At 30.5% G+C, this 21,281-nt stretch overlaps 1 protein-coding gene across 1 annotated transcript in view; it reads right to left on the reverse strand.

Annotated features, from left to right (window-relative positions):
- The window catches only part of LOC124355106 (SID1 transmembrane family member 1-like), a 44,013-nt gene continuing 22,732 nt past the window's right edge, over nt 1-21,281 (reverse strand). Inside the window, exons 8-16 of the mRNA XM_046806061.1 lie at nt 17,455-17,533; nt 17,180-17,327; nt 16,540-16,834; nt 15,729-15,968; nt 13,279-13,392; nt 12,204-12,331; nt 8,314-8,424; nt 5,379-5,492; nt 1-2,530 (exon numbers count right to left, since the gene is read on the reverse strand). Coding sequence (XP_046662017.1) covers nt 2,468-2,530; nt 5,379-5,492; nt 8,314-8,424; nt 12,204-12,331; nt 13,279-13,392; nt 15,729-15,968; nt 16,540-16,834; nt 17,180-17,327; nt 17,455-17,533 — 1,292 coding nt within the window. The 3' untranslated portion in view covers nt 1-2,467. The remainder of the gene's footprint in view (nt 2,531-5,378; nt 5,493-8,313; nt 8,425-12,203; nt 12,332-13,278; nt 13,393-15,728; nt 15,969-16,539; nt 16,835-17,179; nt 17,328-17,454; nt 17,534-21,281) is intronic.

The following is a 21,281-nucleotide window of genomic DNA, read 5'->3' on the forward strand; positions in this document are numbered from 1 at the left end:
TGTTTTACAAAACTTTAATAAGTAACGTAAAATCTAGTACATAAGGAACATACAAAATTAATACATATGAATAATAGATAAAATATCAATAAAATAACTATGCATAATTAATGATTATCAGTTATGTCACTGTACAAAAGCAGAGAAAACATGATCTTAAAATGCATAAGAGTACTGTAACAATTCACTTGTCTTCTATTATAGATAAAACATAACACATGAGATATGGTACTAACATTTTAAACAAAAAGAAGAAATTATTGAAAATTAATTAAACTGTAAGCTTTACACAACACTATCACTAGTTTACTAAAAATAATGTGGGTGACAAGTACAAACTGAAAGACAACTTAAGACTATCATAATAGGGAGCTCCTTAAAGTTTTCATTTCTTAATACATAAACTTTGGTAACTTTAGTTTAAATGTATTTTGTCCTAAAGACTAGTACATTGCCATACATTATGGTGGGTAAATGACATGTACAATAATCAGAAATAATAGTTTTACTTACATTTCAAAGATTGTGTAAAATAAATTGCATCTAAAACTAAAAAGACACCAAGGTATTTTGTATGAATTAAATTTAACAGCATTATATTGATTAATAACTCTTACTAATTTAACTGCGGATAAAATCAAACATACACAGTGTTTAGCTCACAAGGTTCAAAATTGTAATAATATTTTATTGTAGTCATCAGATTACTTTTCTTCATCCTAATCTAAATTAATATGCACAGCTTATTATGATTTACTTAATTTTGTGAGATTGCTATGAGTACTTTTAAAATAACAGTTACTCAAAATATCAAGTCAACACCTGTCATTTAATTTTTCAAATATGTCATCAAAATACATTTTGTAAAATTAAATTATTCACGGTTTATATGAAGGATTCTTGCATTGAATTTACGTATAAATGTAATGAGTTTTGCCTACACAAACTATATGATTTGTAACAAATATATTATTCCTCTATTCCCATAAAAATAATAAATTCATTTTAAATATACTACGAAAATTCTCCATCTCCTTATACTAAAGTTATACTAATACTGTACTAACTGTAACCATTCAAAGAAAACATATTTCTCTACAATTTTGTTTTTGATTGCTTGTGGGTTTATGCACTCCAAATCTAAGAGCTTTTTGTACATATCTAAATGCACACTCGTATGCAGCCTTGTGAATTTTCTTCTTAATTTTATATTTGTTTATATCCATTATCAATATGAATGATTGATTCTTCATTCATCATAATGCATTAACAAAGTTGATGCCAAAGTATATGTACCAAAATTTTGACTAAAACAAAGGTTAATATTAATGTAGAACAGTTGTTTTTATAATGGCCCCAAGGCAATTGATAGTTTTAAAACAAGTATTACAACCCAAATTCAGCAAAAGTATGGTTTCTGATGCTATATGTAACCTAATGACCGATGCAAATCTGCATCATGTATATAATATACATGTGCAATAAAAATAAGGACATAGAGGTCAAAATAGCACAAAGTCATCAAAATTAAATCTTACAGTTAGGACCAATCTAACGGTTAGGACCACGGCAGGGATCCCAATATGTTTTTTTGCATTTAACAAACATCAAACTTACAATAATAAAACGAATAACAAAATACTAACTTCTTATACAGTACAATGTTTGTCATTAGACTAATATTTATTAACTGATTTGAATAATACATTATTTGTCACTATCATTCTTTAGTATGACAACAAATATATTATTATAATTTGATGTGATATTTTGAAATCAGAGCTTTTGCTCTTTGCCATTGTAAATGTCATGATTGATTACCTGTCAAAACATATTATTATTATTATATTGATTAAACTAGTAATGAAGAAATCATTGTGACATCTTCAGCAAGGAATTCATATCATACTGATAAATTTTCTCATAACTGACTATAAAACACTTAACAGCACACAAATTATCAACAAATTAGTTGTTATTGATCAATATCTAAAGATTAAGACACCTTTATCTGTGATATTTAATGTTCTATGAAGCAAGATACAATAAGTAACCTCAACTGTTAGGTTCTGATCATGATAGACGTTTTACTCAGGACATTTTCCATGTGGTAATAATTTTTATTGGAATTAAAACAAAAACCTTTTTTATTAATTAATTATAATTAATACAAATAGTCAGGGGTAAAAAACAACCAATATGCTTATGCTGATTTAACCTACTAGTTATATGACTACTCAAGTAAATAAAGCTCAATTGACTAAGCAACATTAAATTGTTTTCCTCAAATATGCTCATTTATAATATCCTTAAATTAATACAGAAGGTGAAGTTTGTACTTCTAAGTACACTTGTGGCACTTGGTCAGATGCCATTAGTGGCATTGAATTATAGTACAAAAATAAATACATTCTATTAGAACATTTATCACAAATCGTTGAAACTTAATAAATCAACCTAGTTTTCACTAGAACACAGGAATAACTCTTCGATCTTTCTCTGCTATGTCATCATCGAGAGTCAGCAGCACCTGAAATGCAAGATTTTTTAAAACTTATAATTTAATTAAAAATATCCAAATTTCATTAGAAGGGATTTTATCTACACGTTATATAATTATTTTTTAGGCATTTGGAATACATAACACAAAGTAAATTTATTTTTTATTTTACTACATCATTATAGTTGACAGCAGTCAATTGTGTCAGATGAGTTTATTGTGTGTATCTATTTTCACACGACCTTCGACCCACTACGGTTTTGGGTCATCTGTGGTTATCATTCCCCTAAGACTTGACTGTCCATGATTTTCCTTAATCACACATGACATAAATCAATAAAATAATGATAACTGAAACTAACCATAGTTATGCACGACTTGGTTTCTATTACTCAAACAGTATGGGCACAACAGTTTATTTTTTTTTTTAAGTGGTGAATATTAGTATTAAGACAAAGAGTAAATTATATATTTTATGTAATTATGTCATAGATCAAAGTTGAACGTATTTTTAGGAATGGGCCAATATAAAAAAGTTGATTTCGATACTAAAATTGTAGTCTTGATTCTAAATTCAATACTGATATTATGTTACTTGCAACTGAGAACGTAACACACTAAATGGTTTCATTTTGTTACTGCTAAAGATTATGAATTTGGTTTCTATTTTTATTAATAAAGTATGACTAAAACACAATCAGTAATTTGTGTACTGCTAATCACCTGTTGTTCACAAATAGACATGCTCCCAATACATGAAAATAAACATAGAATAGCATGAATTTAAAGTCAAATATATTGTTTATAAAATCATGATATTTCTTTTGTGGCAGCCTTCAGTTTTTTCGTCTACTGCTACTAGCCAAATGACGACAACGCTTATACAACAAAGAAGTAGCTTCTGCTCAAGCATGTCTTTTTCCCTTCGTGACCAGTATTGACAATCACGGCATACAAAGAACGCAATACTATTTTGTCAGTTGAAATGATTCAATGTTTATTAGGCTAGTTTAGAAGAAGGGAGATTTATCTCCTGCTGTGTTGTTGAATTGGTTGTGGTGTTGCCAGATTGCCCACTACTTCCTAGATTTCTAATACAAACATTTCTTACAAAATATTACACAAAATGTAGAAATTTCAATATAGTACACAATGAATATTGAATCAAGCAGTGGGAGATGAATGTGATTTCTGTCAAATAAATATTGACACAGCAAATAAGGCAGATACAACTGTAAAATCTCATCAATTGATCCTTGAACGCAAAAAGATTTGATGGTTTCAAGATTTGGTTTTGACACAATATTTATATATATATATATATATAAATATATAAATATTGTGTCAAAACCAAATCTTATACATATATATATATATATATATATATATATATATATATATATATATATATATATATAAAATCAATAACTATTAGAAATGTAAGTTTACTTTTAAAAGCTTATATTATAAAATATGAGTAATGAAATATATTTTTATTTTACCTGTAAAAAAGAAGTATTGATTCTACGAATAAGATTAAGACTGAAAACAACTTAAATAAGGGCTTGTTTCAACAATTGTTCATCTTGAACTTAAAATTCGCCTAGTTGTAAATTTGTATCCGTTTCAGGTCCTATTATATACCAAATCAAACTAACAGTATTCTCAATTAGAAATGATATTCACCAGTACTAGAGGTGGAGTTAAACCTAATGTACTTCCTCACAGACTGGCTAAACTGACATCTCTCTCTAACTAAACTAAACTGTATTTATATCTTTAACACGCTGGCTGATTCTGTTAGTTTTAGACTCTTTAAACATATTTTATACTAGCTGTTTCCCGCGGCTTCGCACGCTTTTCGTAAGTTTTGCCCGCGTATGAGCATTTCTGGTTGAAGTAAATTATATTTCCAACCCCGATGTAGATTTTACCTTGATGTCACGATCAAGAAAATATGTCAAAAATGTATTGTACATGCATAATGTATTTTATTACAAAGTGGTCTACCACTCAACCTTTAAGTTCAACCAAAAATTTAGTTTAGACAATTATACATCATAACTTAGCGCCTTCAAATAGTGTTTCACTGTTTAATATACGTATCTATCTCGTAATTGCAGGTTATAATGTGCAGGCGCTTTGAAAACTTTTCTTCATTTTATTCGTTTATATTCACGCCATAAGCGAATAATTCAGATAATAACTATCCTATCTTCTAAGTTAGACTAAATTACGGATACATGTGAAATTTGATTGAAATTGGTTCAGTCGTTTTGGAGTTTATTGGCAACATACATCGTGACTCAAGATTTTTATATATATATATATATAATTGTCTTATTCAAAACCAATTTTATAGTATTAATTAATTTTTGATATGCAATTTTATCTACTAACGCTTAACTATTGACGACTATGTAGTTTTTTATTTGTAAATTATAGACAGGCTAAAGAACCTAAAATGTAACAAAACAAAACAATTCCCACTTTTTGGAACACAACCACTACGTAAAAGAACAATCATTCAAAGAGTTAAAAGAGACAAATACTTGGAAATTATGACATTTTATATGTACTGTGGCTTATGAAAAGTGTTACAATAAAAATATGGACGATTTAAAGTTATATTAATCCCTCTTGTACATAACACTATGTTCGAAAATATTTAGTCTTAAAGGAGTTGCATCCTAGAGTTCCTTAGTTCAGGATGACCAAGCTGTATGTTCACAAACATTTCTGAACATGTTAACCCCCCAGAAATCGTGACAAGATACCTGATCTATGGTTCTGTAATTAACCCTTTCATGCCTAGCACAGAAATATATTATATTAACAATCAAAACGTTCAGATTTATAAAATTCGAGATATGCCTACCATAAAAGAGAAGAAGAGTGCTCCTGAAGATAGGAAGTGCCAGATGTCATGTTTGTCGAAGAAGCTTAAAATCTCACAGTGCTGATTATAGGCACGAGACTCAGCAGGTGTCAACTGTAATAGCAAATACAGTTATTTGATTTCAAAACCTAAGGAATTAATGTTTAGATTAGGGAGAAAATACATTTTAAAAAGAAAAAGGACAACAGGCTTTATTGAAAAATTTATAGAGAAAAGTACATTGTGTCAAAACACAAGCGTGTATTGATTACATTTTAGTTTAGTTGTCTTGAAATGCTGTGGTGGCTCCATCTTGAGTTTCTTCAGAAATTGGTTGAAGTCGAGTGCTCTTTTATAGAATGGCTTTTACTCAAATAAGCTGAGGTGGCAGACTGAAGTTCACAGCATTCCGGGTGTTGTGATGATGCATGCTCCTGTGTCTTGGCGGAGCTACAGTACTATGTATAGAATTACATTTTGAATATAGATAGATGTCACTGTGAGGATTTTTAGCTCTCTTTTGTTGTATGAGAACTTTGTCCAAGTTGGTGTTAATTGTTCCCACCGAGCCACTACACCATATCTGAGAGGAGACTCAAATAGGGTGAAGCATTGTAGTTTTAGCTGTTTCCAGGCCACTTATTTGCTTTCTTCTTCTTATTACATAAATACATGACACAAGCTTTTTGCACAGTTGCTCTGTATGAGTCGTCCAGGTTACATTCGTGTCTATTATTACTCCTCAGTGTGTCTGGTGCTACCTTTTGATATTATGTCAAGAAGTGTTATGTTTGATGGTATTGTTTTTAGTAATGAAATTTAGCCGAACTGTTTTATTTTAATTGAAAACTAATTCAATTTTTGTACAGTACTGTTTAGTTGAGTTTAAGGTGGTGGTTAAGTTTGTAGTTAGTGCCTTGATGGATCTGTCTCCTAGTGCAATGACTGTGTCATCAGTGTACATTATTGTAGGACAATTTCCCTGCAACAAATTTGGTAAGTCATTTGTGAGAGGAAGGTATAGGGCAGGTCCCAGAACCGATCCCTGTGGAACTCCTCTTTTTACTTTGATAAGCTCTGATTTTGTTCCTTGTTTGGTATGGTTCTTAGTGTACTGAATTTCCACTAGCTTTTTTCTATCATTCACGTAGCTTTGAAACCAACTTGTTGCAGTTTCAGTCACACCTAAAGCACTTTAGAAGTAACTGATCGTAATTAAGGCAGTTGAGATCTTAAGTCTAAAAAAAGCTAGTTACTGTCAACTCCTCTTCTAATTTGTCTATTATATGCTCCATGAGTTGAATTGAAGTTGATCTTCCTTTGAGAAAGCCATGCTGCTGGCTTGTGAGCAGATTATTTTCCTCTAGATAGGAAATTAGTATGTCAAGAACCTTTCCTACATTTTAGACAAAGTCAGGATTAAGGAGATTGGTCTGTAACTTTCTGTTTCTATAGTATTTCCATTTTTGTATTCAGGACAGACTTCTGTAGTTTTCAGCAGTGATGTAAAGATTACTTGTTGGAGGGAACTATTTGAAATGTCCGCATGAGGAGGGGTTAGTTTTTTGCAAAGTTTAGTTAACTTAGCAAATATTTCATTTATGCCAAAGGATGTTTTGGGTTTAAGGGAGTCTATTGTTCATGTACAGAATTTGACTGGTGTCACCGACAAGCATTATTTCATGGACTCCAGAGAGAGTGGCTGCGAACAGAACTTGTCCGGCATGCACCATGAGTGCTTCGTCAATTATGAGTCTACTGTATCTGTTTCTCGTTTGCAATTGGCATGAAGAGTTTATTATGAACTAGTTTACAGTGCAGAAGGTGTCACTGTTAGGCATTTACTTCGGCTCGGGTGCAACTTGCTGCAACATATCCGAAAGTCTAAGGCTGGATCTCTTGTAGGAAATAAGACTAGATCACTGTCTTTGTTGTTGTTTAATATAAATATAGTTTTCCTGCATCCTCACACTCCCTGAACAAGTCTTAGACTTAAAGCAGGACTGGAGGGGCTGTCAATACGTTTAAAACTATTGTAGAGCTGTATCCAAAAGTCATTTAGGATACAGGTGTCATCAGATGTTAGTGTATAGCTATTTATGAGGATGTTGTTTGAGGTGACTTTGTATTTATTCTACTCTTTTCTTGTGAGCTCTATAAGGTGCGCTCCATCAAAACCAAACTGGTATAATTTTTTATTCTATGTTTTTATAATTAAGCATCCAGATTGTAAATTAATAATTACATACCTTTTTTACTAGAAAAGCCTTCTAGTTGATAAGTATCTCTTTCCATGTGACTAATGTCATACTCTTTTTATTTGTTACTAAGATTCTTTAGAATTGTTTTTATTTTGATTTTTAGAGTTCTTTCTGTTCTTCCATTGCTGAATGCATGTAGCTTATTTTTTTCTCTTTAAAGAAAGCAAACAACTCGCATTAAAGGCTAAAATAAAGGAAGGTATGGCAACTAGAAAATATGTTGAAAATTCTATAATTTATCAGTAATTACATTTAGTTTCATCAGTGCTCAGTATAAAATAGAGGAAAGGAAAATACAGCACAATACATTAAACTTGCAAAAGATTTCTTTCTCAGTGTGTTTTACACCATATTTTCTCTAAAAATATATATATGCAAGATACAATGCATGAAATGCTATCATCCAAGAAATACACCCAGTGCTTTACATATTATAGGATGATAAAAAGGATATTTCCCTCTTGATAAAAAGAAAACCCCCTATAAAAATTAAATGTGTTTCTTAATTTTTACATCCCTGACCTTAACATGCAAACGTTTTATGTATGTACATAATTATACATAGGGTATGTACATTTAAATAATTAGAACTACACAGTACATTTGTTTGAGTTTCAATAGAAACTTCTATTCATAAGCTCTCTATTAGAATACGGATGACAAGATTATTTTACCTTCCATGAGATTGATTTATAGTAGAAGAAGTAAAGGCCAGCAATCCAAAACACAAATGATAACACTATGTAAATAGCGGGTGGTTTCAGAATCTTTTCTTTACACACCAACTGAAACGAAAACATAATTATGTTACTCATTGCTACTTTTAAAGCACTAATGTAATATTAATAGGTTGATAAGACCCCTTGAATATCACTAAAACTAAGCACAATAAAACCTTAGGCATAATACTAGTGCATTAATTATAAAAAATTCCAATATCAAGCCTCAAATTTAACACTGTTTTACTTGTGCCCTCCACTGTTATGTCAGCACAGTTTACTGTAGACAACAGTGTTATTTTTTCTTTAGGAACTGTTTTCATCTTTATCAAAATGTTTGGTCTTGGGTGTGAAAATTAAACTATTTAACACATTGAGTGTACCAAATATCTTACAGATTACATTAAGATTAACACTTGCTAGTTTCTCTCAGTATAGAACCGCAATAAGCATGTAGTTTTATCATGCAAATAGTATTTTTTATTTTACAAATAAATTTCGGTTTTCAACAGGTAACAAACAGGAAACGGTTTACATGTGGATATGATGGTTACACTGCACCGTGTATGATGAGAGAGAGAGAGAGAGTAGATTAATTTAAAATGTTACACTATTATAGTGTACAACAGGTAACAAACAGGAAATGGTTTACATGTGGATATGATGGTTAAACTGCACCATGTATGATGAGAGAGAGTAGATTAATTTAAAATGTTACACTATTATAGTATACAACAGGTAACAAACAGGAAATGGTTTACATGTGGATATGATGGTTACACTGCACCATGTATGATGAGAGAGAGTAGATTAATTTAAAATGTTACACTATTATAGTATACAACAGGTAACAAACAGGAAATGGTTTACATGTGGATATGATGGTTACACTGCACCGTGTATGATGAGAGAGAGTAGATTAATTTAAAATGTTATATTATTATAGTATACAACAGGTAACAAACAGGAAATGGTTTAAAAATGGGTTTGATGGTTACACTGCTTCATGTATGATGAGGGGCAGGGGACTTATTTAGTATGTTATAATATTAATTAAATATAGATTCATAAGTAATTTTTAACAAAGTATGATTAACGAAACATTAATCTAGTGATGCTAAGACACTAAAGAACAATAACAAGAACAGTAACCCCCAGAAAATTATATTACATTGTTGTTATTAAGGTATCTAAAATAGATTGTAAGAGAACAGATTAATGTAAGTTAATTAAATACTTTCCTTACATAACAAACCCTAGAGAACAGTTTAAACATGTTTTTCATGAATTTTAAAGTACATAATGCACAAAGATCTGTAGGCCTGTCGTGAGATTCTTAAAAATTTTCAATTGCAAAGATATCTAATGCTATATACATAATTTTGTAAGGTTTCTTCTAGCCAAACATTTTAAACTGGTAGTTAAAAACTGTGAAATGTCAAGACTTTATGTATAACACTATAATTATTGCAATTGTGGAGATAGCTTTTCCTATTTACTTTCACAGTGTATGACCTCCCTAGTGCTATAAAGGCTAAATCTTTATTATACGCAGATGATACAACTTTCTTAAATGTTCACACAAACTTTAACACACTACAAGACCTTGTAAATAAAACATTTACCGAAGCCTCATTGTGGTTCAGGTCAAATGGTTTTTTATTGAATGAATCCAAAACCCAAAACATTTTATTCAGCTTAAGGCAAATCCCTCCATCCGACATAACCAATGATTTCTTTTCTTGTGTTAAATTTCTAGGACTATTTATTGACAATAACTTAACATGGACCTCTCATATTGAATATATTTCCAAAAGATTATCAAGAGTAATTTTTCTTCTTAAACGAATAATGAATTGTGTGCCTGAAAGCTATGTAAAATCTGCCTACTATGCCTTTTTCCAATCTATAATTAGATACGGTCTTGTAATATGGGGCAATAGCACTAGAATTAATGACATTCTCATCCTGCAAAAGAAGGTGATTAGAATAATGACTAAAGCAAATCCATTGGACCATTGCAAACCACTTTTTATTGAACTAGAGCTGCAAACTGTTATTAATTTTGTATATTTTTGACTCGGTTTCATACATCCTGAAAAATATTCCAGCTCTCACTTTTGGCAGCAACATACATAGCTACAATACCAGAAATAAAAACAACATTGCAATAGAACACTGTAGGTTAAGCAAAACACAGCAGAGTCACATTTTAACTTCTCAAAAGATTTATAACAAATTAAGAAATGTAGTTGATAAGTATCCAACAAACATTTTCAAAGCTAAATTGTATACTTGGTTACTGAGGAATCCTTTTTATGATCTGACTGAGTTTTTTAGTATTCATGAAGTAAATTTCTAGTTTTCCATTTCTTCCTGTTTATTCTTATTTCTTTCTTCTTATTTACTATACTTTGTTTCATGTTTTGTAAAAAAAAATATATTTATACTTTATAGGATTGGAATATGTCTAAACATGTTAAAATTAAGAAACATATCTACATGTAATAATTTGGGTACTGATAGGATATTGTTTTGACTCTTGAGATGTACATATACACAACTTATTTGTCAATGCTCTTTGAAAAATGACAATAAATATTTGTTATTTATTTATTTATGTATTTTGATGTTTTAATTGTATAATATTTTAATGTTTTAATTATATAACATTGTAATATTTTTAATTGTATAATATTTTAATGTTTTAATTGTATAATATTTAATGTTTTTAACTTTCTAGATAGGTGCTAATATTATAGGTTATAGTTTTATTTACAATTTTACAGTCCATTTTAAATAGTTTGTAATAGGGATTGATCAGGATGTTGTTTAGTACCTTAGTTTATTCCGTTGTGTCATTTATGAAATTGTATTATTTATTATGTATGAAGATAGGTGGAAGAGAGAAATTCTTGGCAACTTTTGGTAAAAGTGTTTATATGTTTAATAATATTTATAATTAATAATATTACCTCCAGACTATACCACTTAGGTATATATTTGACTTTGCTGATGCATTTTTGTAAGATGGCAATAAACATATATTTATTTATTTATGCAACATGATAATTTTCTTAACACATTCACTGCGACATAAGTCATGTACCAACTTTGGGACAGCCGGACTAACAGTAGAGTACATGTACCGCAGTAAATGTATTAAATAATTCTCCTTGTGGTCCAATTCCAAATTTTGGAAAATTAAAATCATCATATATCTCAAATGTTTTAAAATATAACATTAAGATGTGCTGTACATAATTATGTTTGTCTTTGCAAACCAAAAAACTTTTGTACTTAAATTTTTTTACAGCTTCAATAATATTTTCAAATTCGAATTTTAGTATCACTTTTATATGTCTTTACTTTTGTAATATGACATGTTACAGTAATAAAAGTTTAAAAATTAAGTCAAAATGGCTCAAAACCAACAAAAATAAAGGTTATTCGAAAGGAGAATTAATCAAACTGATAACTATGAGATAATTGACAAAAAATATATCAATTTAAATTCCAAGATTATATATATATATAATTATAAAACTATATATATATATAATTATTGAAATTATATATATATATATATATATATATATATATAACATATGAAATTTTAACATGTGAAATAGAAAACATCTAACCCAATGAATTTAATTGAAATTTTACATGCGACCTCAGCAAAGGCACACAACACGTGATGTGGTGTTAACATCTGAGCCACACAACACGTGATGTGGTGTTAACATCTGTTAGAGGGAGGTGGTAGTCAATTCTTCATATCAATTTTCAGTCCAAAAAAATCCAAAAGTAAATAAAAATAAATGTAGATGATAGTGAAATACCTTCATGACAATGTAGAAGAAGTAATACATCATAAGGTTTGCTAAAAATATAGAGAGCATATACGTAGCGAAATCTCCAAGATGCAAGTAATACCCCACGGCTACCAGGCCCCAGTTACCAACATTGGCTGCAACAACAAATATCATGTTCATTCAGTACAAGGTTATTAATTACACAAGTTATCTTATTTATGTTCTCTGACTGATAACTTTCTTTGTAAAAGTTAAACATTTTACCACCTTTGAACATAGAATACAAGGTTTACTAATTACAAAAGTAACTTTCAATGCATTTATTAGATGTACAGATTCAGTACAAGTACAGACCTAGATGTACTGTACTTGTGTGGAAAGGCCTATGGCACTTACATTTCATGCCAATGTCTCAACGAACACTAAATTACTATCCTTGGTTAGCATTTATTAAACAGAATGTACTTAAAATTATATGTTATTATGTATTCTATGAAATATAAAAGTACTTTTAGTTTAAATATGAATTCAGTAACTTAAAAAAGTCTATTCAAATGTATTTGTCAGTTTGATATTGTATTACTAACTTTAATTATTAAAAAACTGTTTTATGAGGAGGGTTAATTTTTTGCTTCTAGATGTACTTCTTGTGCCTTAATATAGCATAGTTGTTTTATTATAACATATATTTAATATTAATGAAATAAAAGCAATACCTGAGTATAAATATCATAGAAAAATGATTCACACTTCATAGAAAAATTATATTACTTCAGTAACAAGTAACCTCTAATGACTTCAAATCAGTCATATTGTAATTTGTCAAGGAAATTCTTCAAGAGAAACATATTTAAATAACCAAACTAATATTTAATATGTAAACCAAATATTTAAGTCCATTTGTAATATTATTAACATATTTTGTATAAGTGGTAATAACCTAATTTATTAATGGCAATAAAGATAGATGGACAAAGAGTAGTGCAAACATGTCTAATTACAGGCAAATTTTTTGGAAAAAGCACAGGTTTCCTTAACAATAATTTAGAATTAATGTTGTAGTTTCAAAAACAGAAACTTAAAATTTCCTAAGAACACTTACCTAAAAATAAAAGTATCATTCTAGCCGGATATAACGGTGTACAAGATTGTTTTAAGCCTCCTGCCATGTAGTCATTTTTACATTGGTTCATAAATCTGCTAAACATCCCAAAATCTGCAACAAAATTTTTACAATCAATTACTAATCATTAACCCTTTTAATGCCGACGTGCGCTGGGGGGGCTCGTCAGGTTTTTGTTATATTGTAGTTTTAATTATTGACCAAATGCCACTAAACTTTGCATACTGTATCTAGACACTACTACTATTGTTACAATAAAATCTTTTTTTACTCTATGCTCAATATGTGATGACGTATATCAGCTGTTTTCAACCTCATTTACGTCCAATCATTCAGTGAGCGTCTTTGGTTGCTGTGGTAATACGTTGTTGCTAGGTTATGTTTTAATGGGAATTATTCGTGCTTTTCTTTTGTTTATTTCAGTTTGCTTATATTATTATTAGTTTTTTGATTATTGTAAATAGATTTGACCATGAGTAAAAGAGGGGGATTCATACTTCATGCTTCGGCAAACACAAGTTTTAATAAATTTTAAATTATGTACCCTATATTGTAAATAATTAATTTTAATTTAATGTAACCTACTTTCTTTATTATTTCAACAAACAATTTTATACATTGGGCTAAACAACGCGTGTAAATAAAGTGATTTTGAATTAACTGACCAAAATATGTCTTATTGAGTTTTTACTGTAAAATGTGGACTTTACAAGGTTTTCGATAAAATGCTATAACTTCTCTATTTTTCAAATTAAGTTCTTCAAATTTGGTGTGTGTGTTAACAATTAAATATAGTACAATTGCCAGTAACTACTTTTTAGTTAAGGCTAATAATAAAGGTACTTTTATATGTTCAAACTCATTTTTTTAAGTATTTGTATTTTTATTTTTTGTTTTTTACAAATATAAATTACATAAATTTGTACAAATTTTAATATTCATTTTATTTAAAAACTCCATAATATTACATAAAAAACAACACCTCAATGGATAATTTCCTTCAATACATAAAAAAGTTATACATTAAAAAAAAAATAGTTGTCAAATTATGGAAAAAAGGCCTGGCATTCTTCGCATGTACTTTTTGAATACAGCCTGGCATTTTTCGCATGGTCACTGAAAAAGTGCCTGGCATTAAAAGGGTTAATTGGCAGAGTAATTAATTATATATATATAAACATTTATTATGAAGCAGAAATTACTCTTTATTAAATAAATAATCAACGTGTTAATTAAAATTAAAAACTGAATATTCAAAATCCTATGGACTTAAAATTGAGTTATTTTATATACATCTGTTCTAATAATACTTAAATTAATTGAAATGAACAAGATTTGTACAGCCTGTTTTCTAACAAACTTGTAAACGTATGGTTCATTTTACACATTTTATACATATTACATAACAAAAATAAATTGTTACTAATAATAAATTAATAGTAACAAAAACTAAACAAATAATAAGATTTAGTCTACCAAAACAAATGCTACTTTTATGAAAGCTCAAAATAAAAATTTATTTTTAAATTTATATAATAATTTGAATAAAATATTAAGTATAATATATGAAATACTGACAGCCTGTCCACGAATAGCATATATGACAGCTGCCATTCATAATTGGTAGTTCTATAAAAGACACCTTCCACTACAAAGATCAAAAATGTCATTAAAGCCATACTATTCTTTTTATAATACGAGGCACGTTATTGCAAATCTGACCTTATGTGGAGTTACCAAACCCCACTTTCCCCTCACCTGATGACGTTGCCACATTGTCATATCAGCTGATTCTCAGTATGAGGTCTTGCTTCATTCCGGTTGTTTACATCCATTTTTTTTCTTTGGCGTTTGATTTTTCTGTTTGCTGTTATTGTATTATTATTTTTTGCTCACATTCTGTGTCGTAGTGTAAATACATGTTTATTTACATTTTGAAGGTAGAAGATTTAGGAAGGTAGATGAGAAGTAAAGATTAGCAGTAACGATCCTTCGATTGTGATCGATTACCCCATCATTAGTTATTCTTCTGTTACAGCTAACAAAACCGCGTAACAAACATAGAGTTTCATTGATATATCTCCTTCTATAATAGTCATTGAATCACAACATTAAAAACCCTTTATCAAGCCTCTCATCTGCTGCTTCACCTCTGTCCAATTATTTAATGCAGATTTTACAAATAGATAAGAAAATATCAATAAATATTGAACTGAACTAATGCTAGTTCTGTACAATAATAAAATCAAATGTTCTTTGGACTCTGAAAATTATGACATTTTGTTATCTAAATTCACTAACCTTTCACTACAGTAATTTAACTATTTTGGTGAACTTGAAAATCCACTAATCTGACATGGCTCAAATTAGCAGAACTCTACTATATCATGAACACAGTACTGTAACAGATTGTTAAGATGCAGCCTTACTAAATTTCCATGTGCCGACGTGATAGATTTGGGCAGTCACGACCAAACAAGTCGACAGGTGCATCACAGTGAAAACTATGTAGAACCAATCTGAGCCGTTGAGCACACCAAACATGCCGAGGAATATGACCAGAGCCAGGATTCCGAATGTGGTGTAAGCACTGGCAGTTATATCTGGGTGTCTGGTCTGGTATATCTTCATCATGGATAGCACAGCAAGCACGTACATAAACGATGTATCTGAAGGAAAAAATTACAAAATGCATATAGAAAAATAACAAATATTTTACTCCTCAGGTGTATAGTTATAAGCACTTAAAATTTAAAACTGGTCTACTCGAAAATACAGAAACTGTATTAACACTTCAAGTTTTTTTTTATGAAACAGTCTTGAGAGTTTTAGCTAAAAAATGGACACTAAACTCAATTATTATTAGATAATAAATTACTTAAATGTTGTCTTTTTTTAACCAAGCTCAGTTAAAAAAAATACATTCTAATTATAACATAATAAATAAGATCACAGATCAAATAATAAACTAAAATGTTCAATGGCCTACAGTTATCTTTTCCAAGTCACATTTTATTTTGACTAGTCTGAAAATTTGAACAGGGTTTGATGTCACACATTAAACTGCATTACCAGGGCTGTACAACAGCAATAATAAATTCGCTATAATAATTATGAGATCCACCTGATTTCCAAAAAAAAAAAAAAAAAAAAAAAAAAGAAATCTTACTTTTCAATCATAACAATGTATAGTATTAAAGTTGTTCACAAATGCTGTTCCTGTTTCAATAATGAACCTACCGAACTGGAAGTTGGAATGGTTAGGACAAAGATGGTAGCAAGCACTGAGCACTCCCTCCATGCACAGAGCCACGCCAAGAGCGTAGAACATCCCGTAGTGGTAGGGGATACCCAGGTGGGAGCCCACCGCATGACTGATACGCTGTCTGCGATATGTCAGTCCGATGAACAGAAGACCAAACAGCAGGTACCCAATGTTAGAAAATACGTGGTTGAAGTCACTCATGAAGAAGAGACGATGAGAACAGAGAAAGTTGTAGTAGCAGAGGTCTTGGTTTCCAGTTTCATACAGAACCTTAAACAAATAAAATCTTAGAATTGCTATTCTTTCCATTGCTATAATTGTTCATAGAATGATGATCAGTTTTGAAAAATTCAAAATAATGTAGAAACATGATATTTAGGTTAATTATATTTTCATAACTATGAGATAATTGACAAAAAATATATCAATTTCAATTCCAAGATTTTATATATATATATATATATATAATACGAAATTTTAACATGTGAAATAAAAAACATGTAGCCTAATGAAATTAGTTGAAATTTTACATGCAACCTCAGCAAAACCACACAACACGTGATGTGGTGTTAACATCTGTTAAAGGGAGGTGGTAGGTTTATTAACAGCACTAACCTGTTGATAAGTGAACACAAGTTGGACAACTGGTAAAGCATAGAAAACTGCCACGGTCATCATGATCCACAGAAATAAACTTGACTTTACACTCAGCACTCTAGGATCCTTCTGGGCAAGATCACTCAGGAACAGGATCTGTTTGGTCCTATAAGTAAGATATACTGTAATAATAATGTTAACAATAAATCAATAAAAAAACATATAAAACAAAGAATTATAATCTAATGTAGAGTAAGCAACTTTATCAAACTATCACAAAAGTCTAACTATACCTGATGACTTCTTTAGAACTATCTGCATCATAGAGCAAATCAACATCAGTCTCATCCGGATCACTGTCGTCACTGTACCCTAAAAAATTAAAATTAAATTAACCACTTTTATCACTATTCTCTTAACTACTCTTAGATAAAAAAATCTTGATACCCGAGTTTAAAGGTTAACCACAAACTAAGCAATAGAGCAACTATAATGGGAGTTGCATCAAATTATATCAAGGTTTTTATTTGTGTATATACATATAAATAAAATTATATACGGGCTATCCAGAACATAGATTACATTTTGATATAAACACAAAACAAAGTACAAGAAAAAATTGTATTTTATACATTTGAAAGTGGCACTAAAATATTATTTTTAAACATAATCAGCATACAAATAGCACATACAAGGTCAGACACTTATATAGTGGTGAAATAGTTTTGAAATTCCAGTGTTATAAAATTCTGCCACCTGAGACTTCAACCAGGTAGTTGCACCCTCCTGCATTTTCCAAGTTTTTTTTTGGGAGTGAGTATGTGTGCTCCTACTACATAGACTGTTATTTGATTTCGTAATTCACGTGTTTTACCTGAGTCTCGACTCTAGTAGTGATTCGATCAAGCAGCAAGTTTCTGTTAACATTTTCAGTACCCGTCTTGCACAAAATTTATGGTAACCTAACTTCTGCGTAACAATTTTGAGTAACAAACTCCTTGTAATTTGAGGAAAACTAAGTGAGAGTTCTGTTATTGTGAATCGGTGGTCTTCTTTCATTTCTCATCGACTTTAAGGACAATTTCATCGGTCTACTTCATTCATTATCATGCACACTAGTTAGGCCATTTTAAATTCTAATGCACCACTGACGCACTCCACCTTCAGTAATCACATTGTTCCCATAAACTTCACAGAATTGGTGATGAATTTCAATTGGTATGAATTTTAATGTATGTCTGCGAGCACTGAATGAATCTTAGAATAGCAAATTGCAGGATTTTTAGCTTTATTTATTGACATTTGCAAATACAATGTAACATTGTTTGAACGCAATAAAAATATGATTGATTGATTTTGCTTATCCATCAAGAACCGTATTACCAACCGCACTTAACAACTTGTGGGATTTTCAATTGCGTTGCACATTTTAAACTGCTATTGTAAAACAACAAGGAGCATCAGTAACCTCTCACAAGCACGGATTACTTCTGGCTGGTTTATACCTTCCAGTTGAACCTTCCACTGGGCACAGCAAAAACCGATGTGTCACTTAAATCTGGGCAACCTTATGGATGTCCAGGAGTGGCACATCACTAACTGCAAATTTCGAGATTCTGGAGTGCAAGGGTAATTTGATAGGTCTAGTCTACTGCGAGAGATGACTGTTGGAGTTTGTGGAGTTCGTTCACTAACTATCAGAGGTTCTTGCTAGCCTCAACATGGGTGTGCCACCCTTCTACCTGCTTTGACTGAAGAGGCTGGTTCAGACCCCTTCTTCTGGGGGGACATTACTTTGAGATTAGTGCCCTAATTCTTCCCCATGGATCTCAATAGGAGGTGGCTCCTATCCCTTAACCCATCCTGAATATCTTGTCACTCCGGAAGCAGCGCTAAGGTCCTTATAGGACTAAGTGCAATTTAAAAGCTTCTGGATAGCCCTTGTACAAACAATAATTTTCAGATAACAACGATAGGATAGATAAGTGAACATGAAAGGCCTCACAAAAATTAAAAATTATTGGAGTGTTTGTTCATAAATTAAGCATTTGGTTTCCAATAAGAAGAAGCTGGTAAAATGTATTTAAGAATTGTATGCCATATAACACAGTACAAGTTTAATGGCAATTAATACTCATCTATTATTCTATTGTATCATCAAATATATCAATATGTATTAACCTTTGTTCTATTGTGTTGTATAACCAGTACAAGTTTAATGGCAATTAATACTCATCTATTATTCTATTGTATCATCAAATATATCAATATGTATTAACCTTTGTTCTATTGTGTTGTATAACCAGTACAAATCTTAGTTTTCTCTCAAAATACAAAACCTATGACTATTAGGAATCGAAATACTGTAGTGGATACTTTATTTTCCTGAGGGAAAGAGACAATTGTCTCCGCACTTAGTCCTAAAAGGACCCTTGCACCTCCCTAACTTTATTACTTATATAGTGGATACTATACTTGATTCCTTATATAAATATTAGCTTCTGCATTTACATTACTTAGTGCTAGGACAAAAAAATTTTGTTTGTTTGTTTAATTTAGTTTTATTTTGTAATCATTAACTACTTTATTTAACCGGAAGAGCTAATACTTTACACTCAAAATTAACATATTTTTTGTTAATACTCCTTAGTTTGATAGTAGACTTCTGTCTCCAAAATCTTTTTCATTAAAGTTTTTGAATATCAATACAGACATTTTGTGTTATTTGGATGAAGTAGCAGGCTTTGCATCGACAGAGCTATGAAGGGCCTTTTTTCATACTCACATAATTTCTGTTCAATTACATTACTAAAAGTATTCAAAACTCATTGAATACATTTTTTCTTTCTTTAACATGGTATATGGCTGATTCTAAGTCAAAAACACTGAATTGTGTCAGTACTCTGCAGATGTTTGTTACTGCATCACTTTTAGAATATTAACATATGTGATTATTGCAATAACTTTAATTGCATTGGCAAAAAATATCCATCTTTAAAAAGATTAAACAATTCCTGGCTTTTTAGAAATTTATCTTGTATTTTCTGGAACAAGCTTGAATTTATTTCCTTGCTAAATCTCTCTAAAAAAACTGTGACACTTTCACTAGTTCCTTTTTTATAACTTAGAAGTTATTACAACTAAACACTGTTGACCCAGGAATTATAAAGACCACTCCCGTGTCTCCTATGTCATGCTATACTGTAATATTTATAGGTTTGAGAAGAATTCCTATTTATAACACACTATGAACTCCAGGTTAAAACCGCAGCATCAGATAAGTGGCTGGCAGTTTACTAGTGTTCCCTCTTCAATGTTTATTTGAAAATACACTATTCAGTGGGTTTGCAAAATTCTTCGTCTGTTTTTCCATCAACCCCAGAATATGTCAAGAACAAAATGTCTATACTTTGTATAATTTTGTACTGTCTGTACTGTCTATAATTTTGTATAAGATTTAATTTCTACAAAAGCAGGATTGAGTTTGTGGTGCATACTTGTTTATGGGATTTGGCTGAGCATTAGGAAAATCTATCACTTTGGAGGATATCTCAAGTAGAGATTTAGCTATAGATGAAATTTTGCATGATCCTACACAAGTTGGATGCATATCCGTCTATGGGATTTGGCTAAGCGTTAGCAAAATCTATCACTTTGGAGGATATCTCAAGTAGAGATTTAGCTATAGATGAAATTTTGCATGATCCTACACAAGTTGGATGCATATCCGTCTATGGGATTTGGCAAAGCGTTAGTGAAGCCTATTACTCAGGAGAATATCTCAGTATCTAATTGAGCTAAAAGCTTGAAATTTGGGTTAAATTAAATTTCCAAATAGGCATAATCATGCTTAATAATTATGCTTTATACACCTTCACAATTATTACTACTTAGCAAAGCCTATTACTCAAGGGAATATCTTGAGATTGAATTAAGCAATAGGCTTGAAATAAGAGTGAAATGTCATTCCTAAATAGGCAAGGTCAAGTTCAATGACATTAAAATGGTCCTTCTTGGGATTTGTCTTAGCATTGAAAAATGTTATCATGAAGAAATAAAATGAAATGAAAAATGCCTTTATTTAAAGAGGCGAAGTTGGGACTAAAAAGTCCTCTCTTTC

The sequence above is a fragment of the Homalodisca vitripennis genome, chromosome 2 (assembly GCF_021130785.1).
Source record: "Homalodisca vitripennis isolate AUS2020 chromosome 2, UT_GWSS_2.1, whole genome shotgun sequence".
Lineage (NCBI taxonomy): Eukaryota > Metazoa > Arthropoda > Insecta > Hemiptera > Cicadellidae > Homalodisca > Homalodisca vitripennis.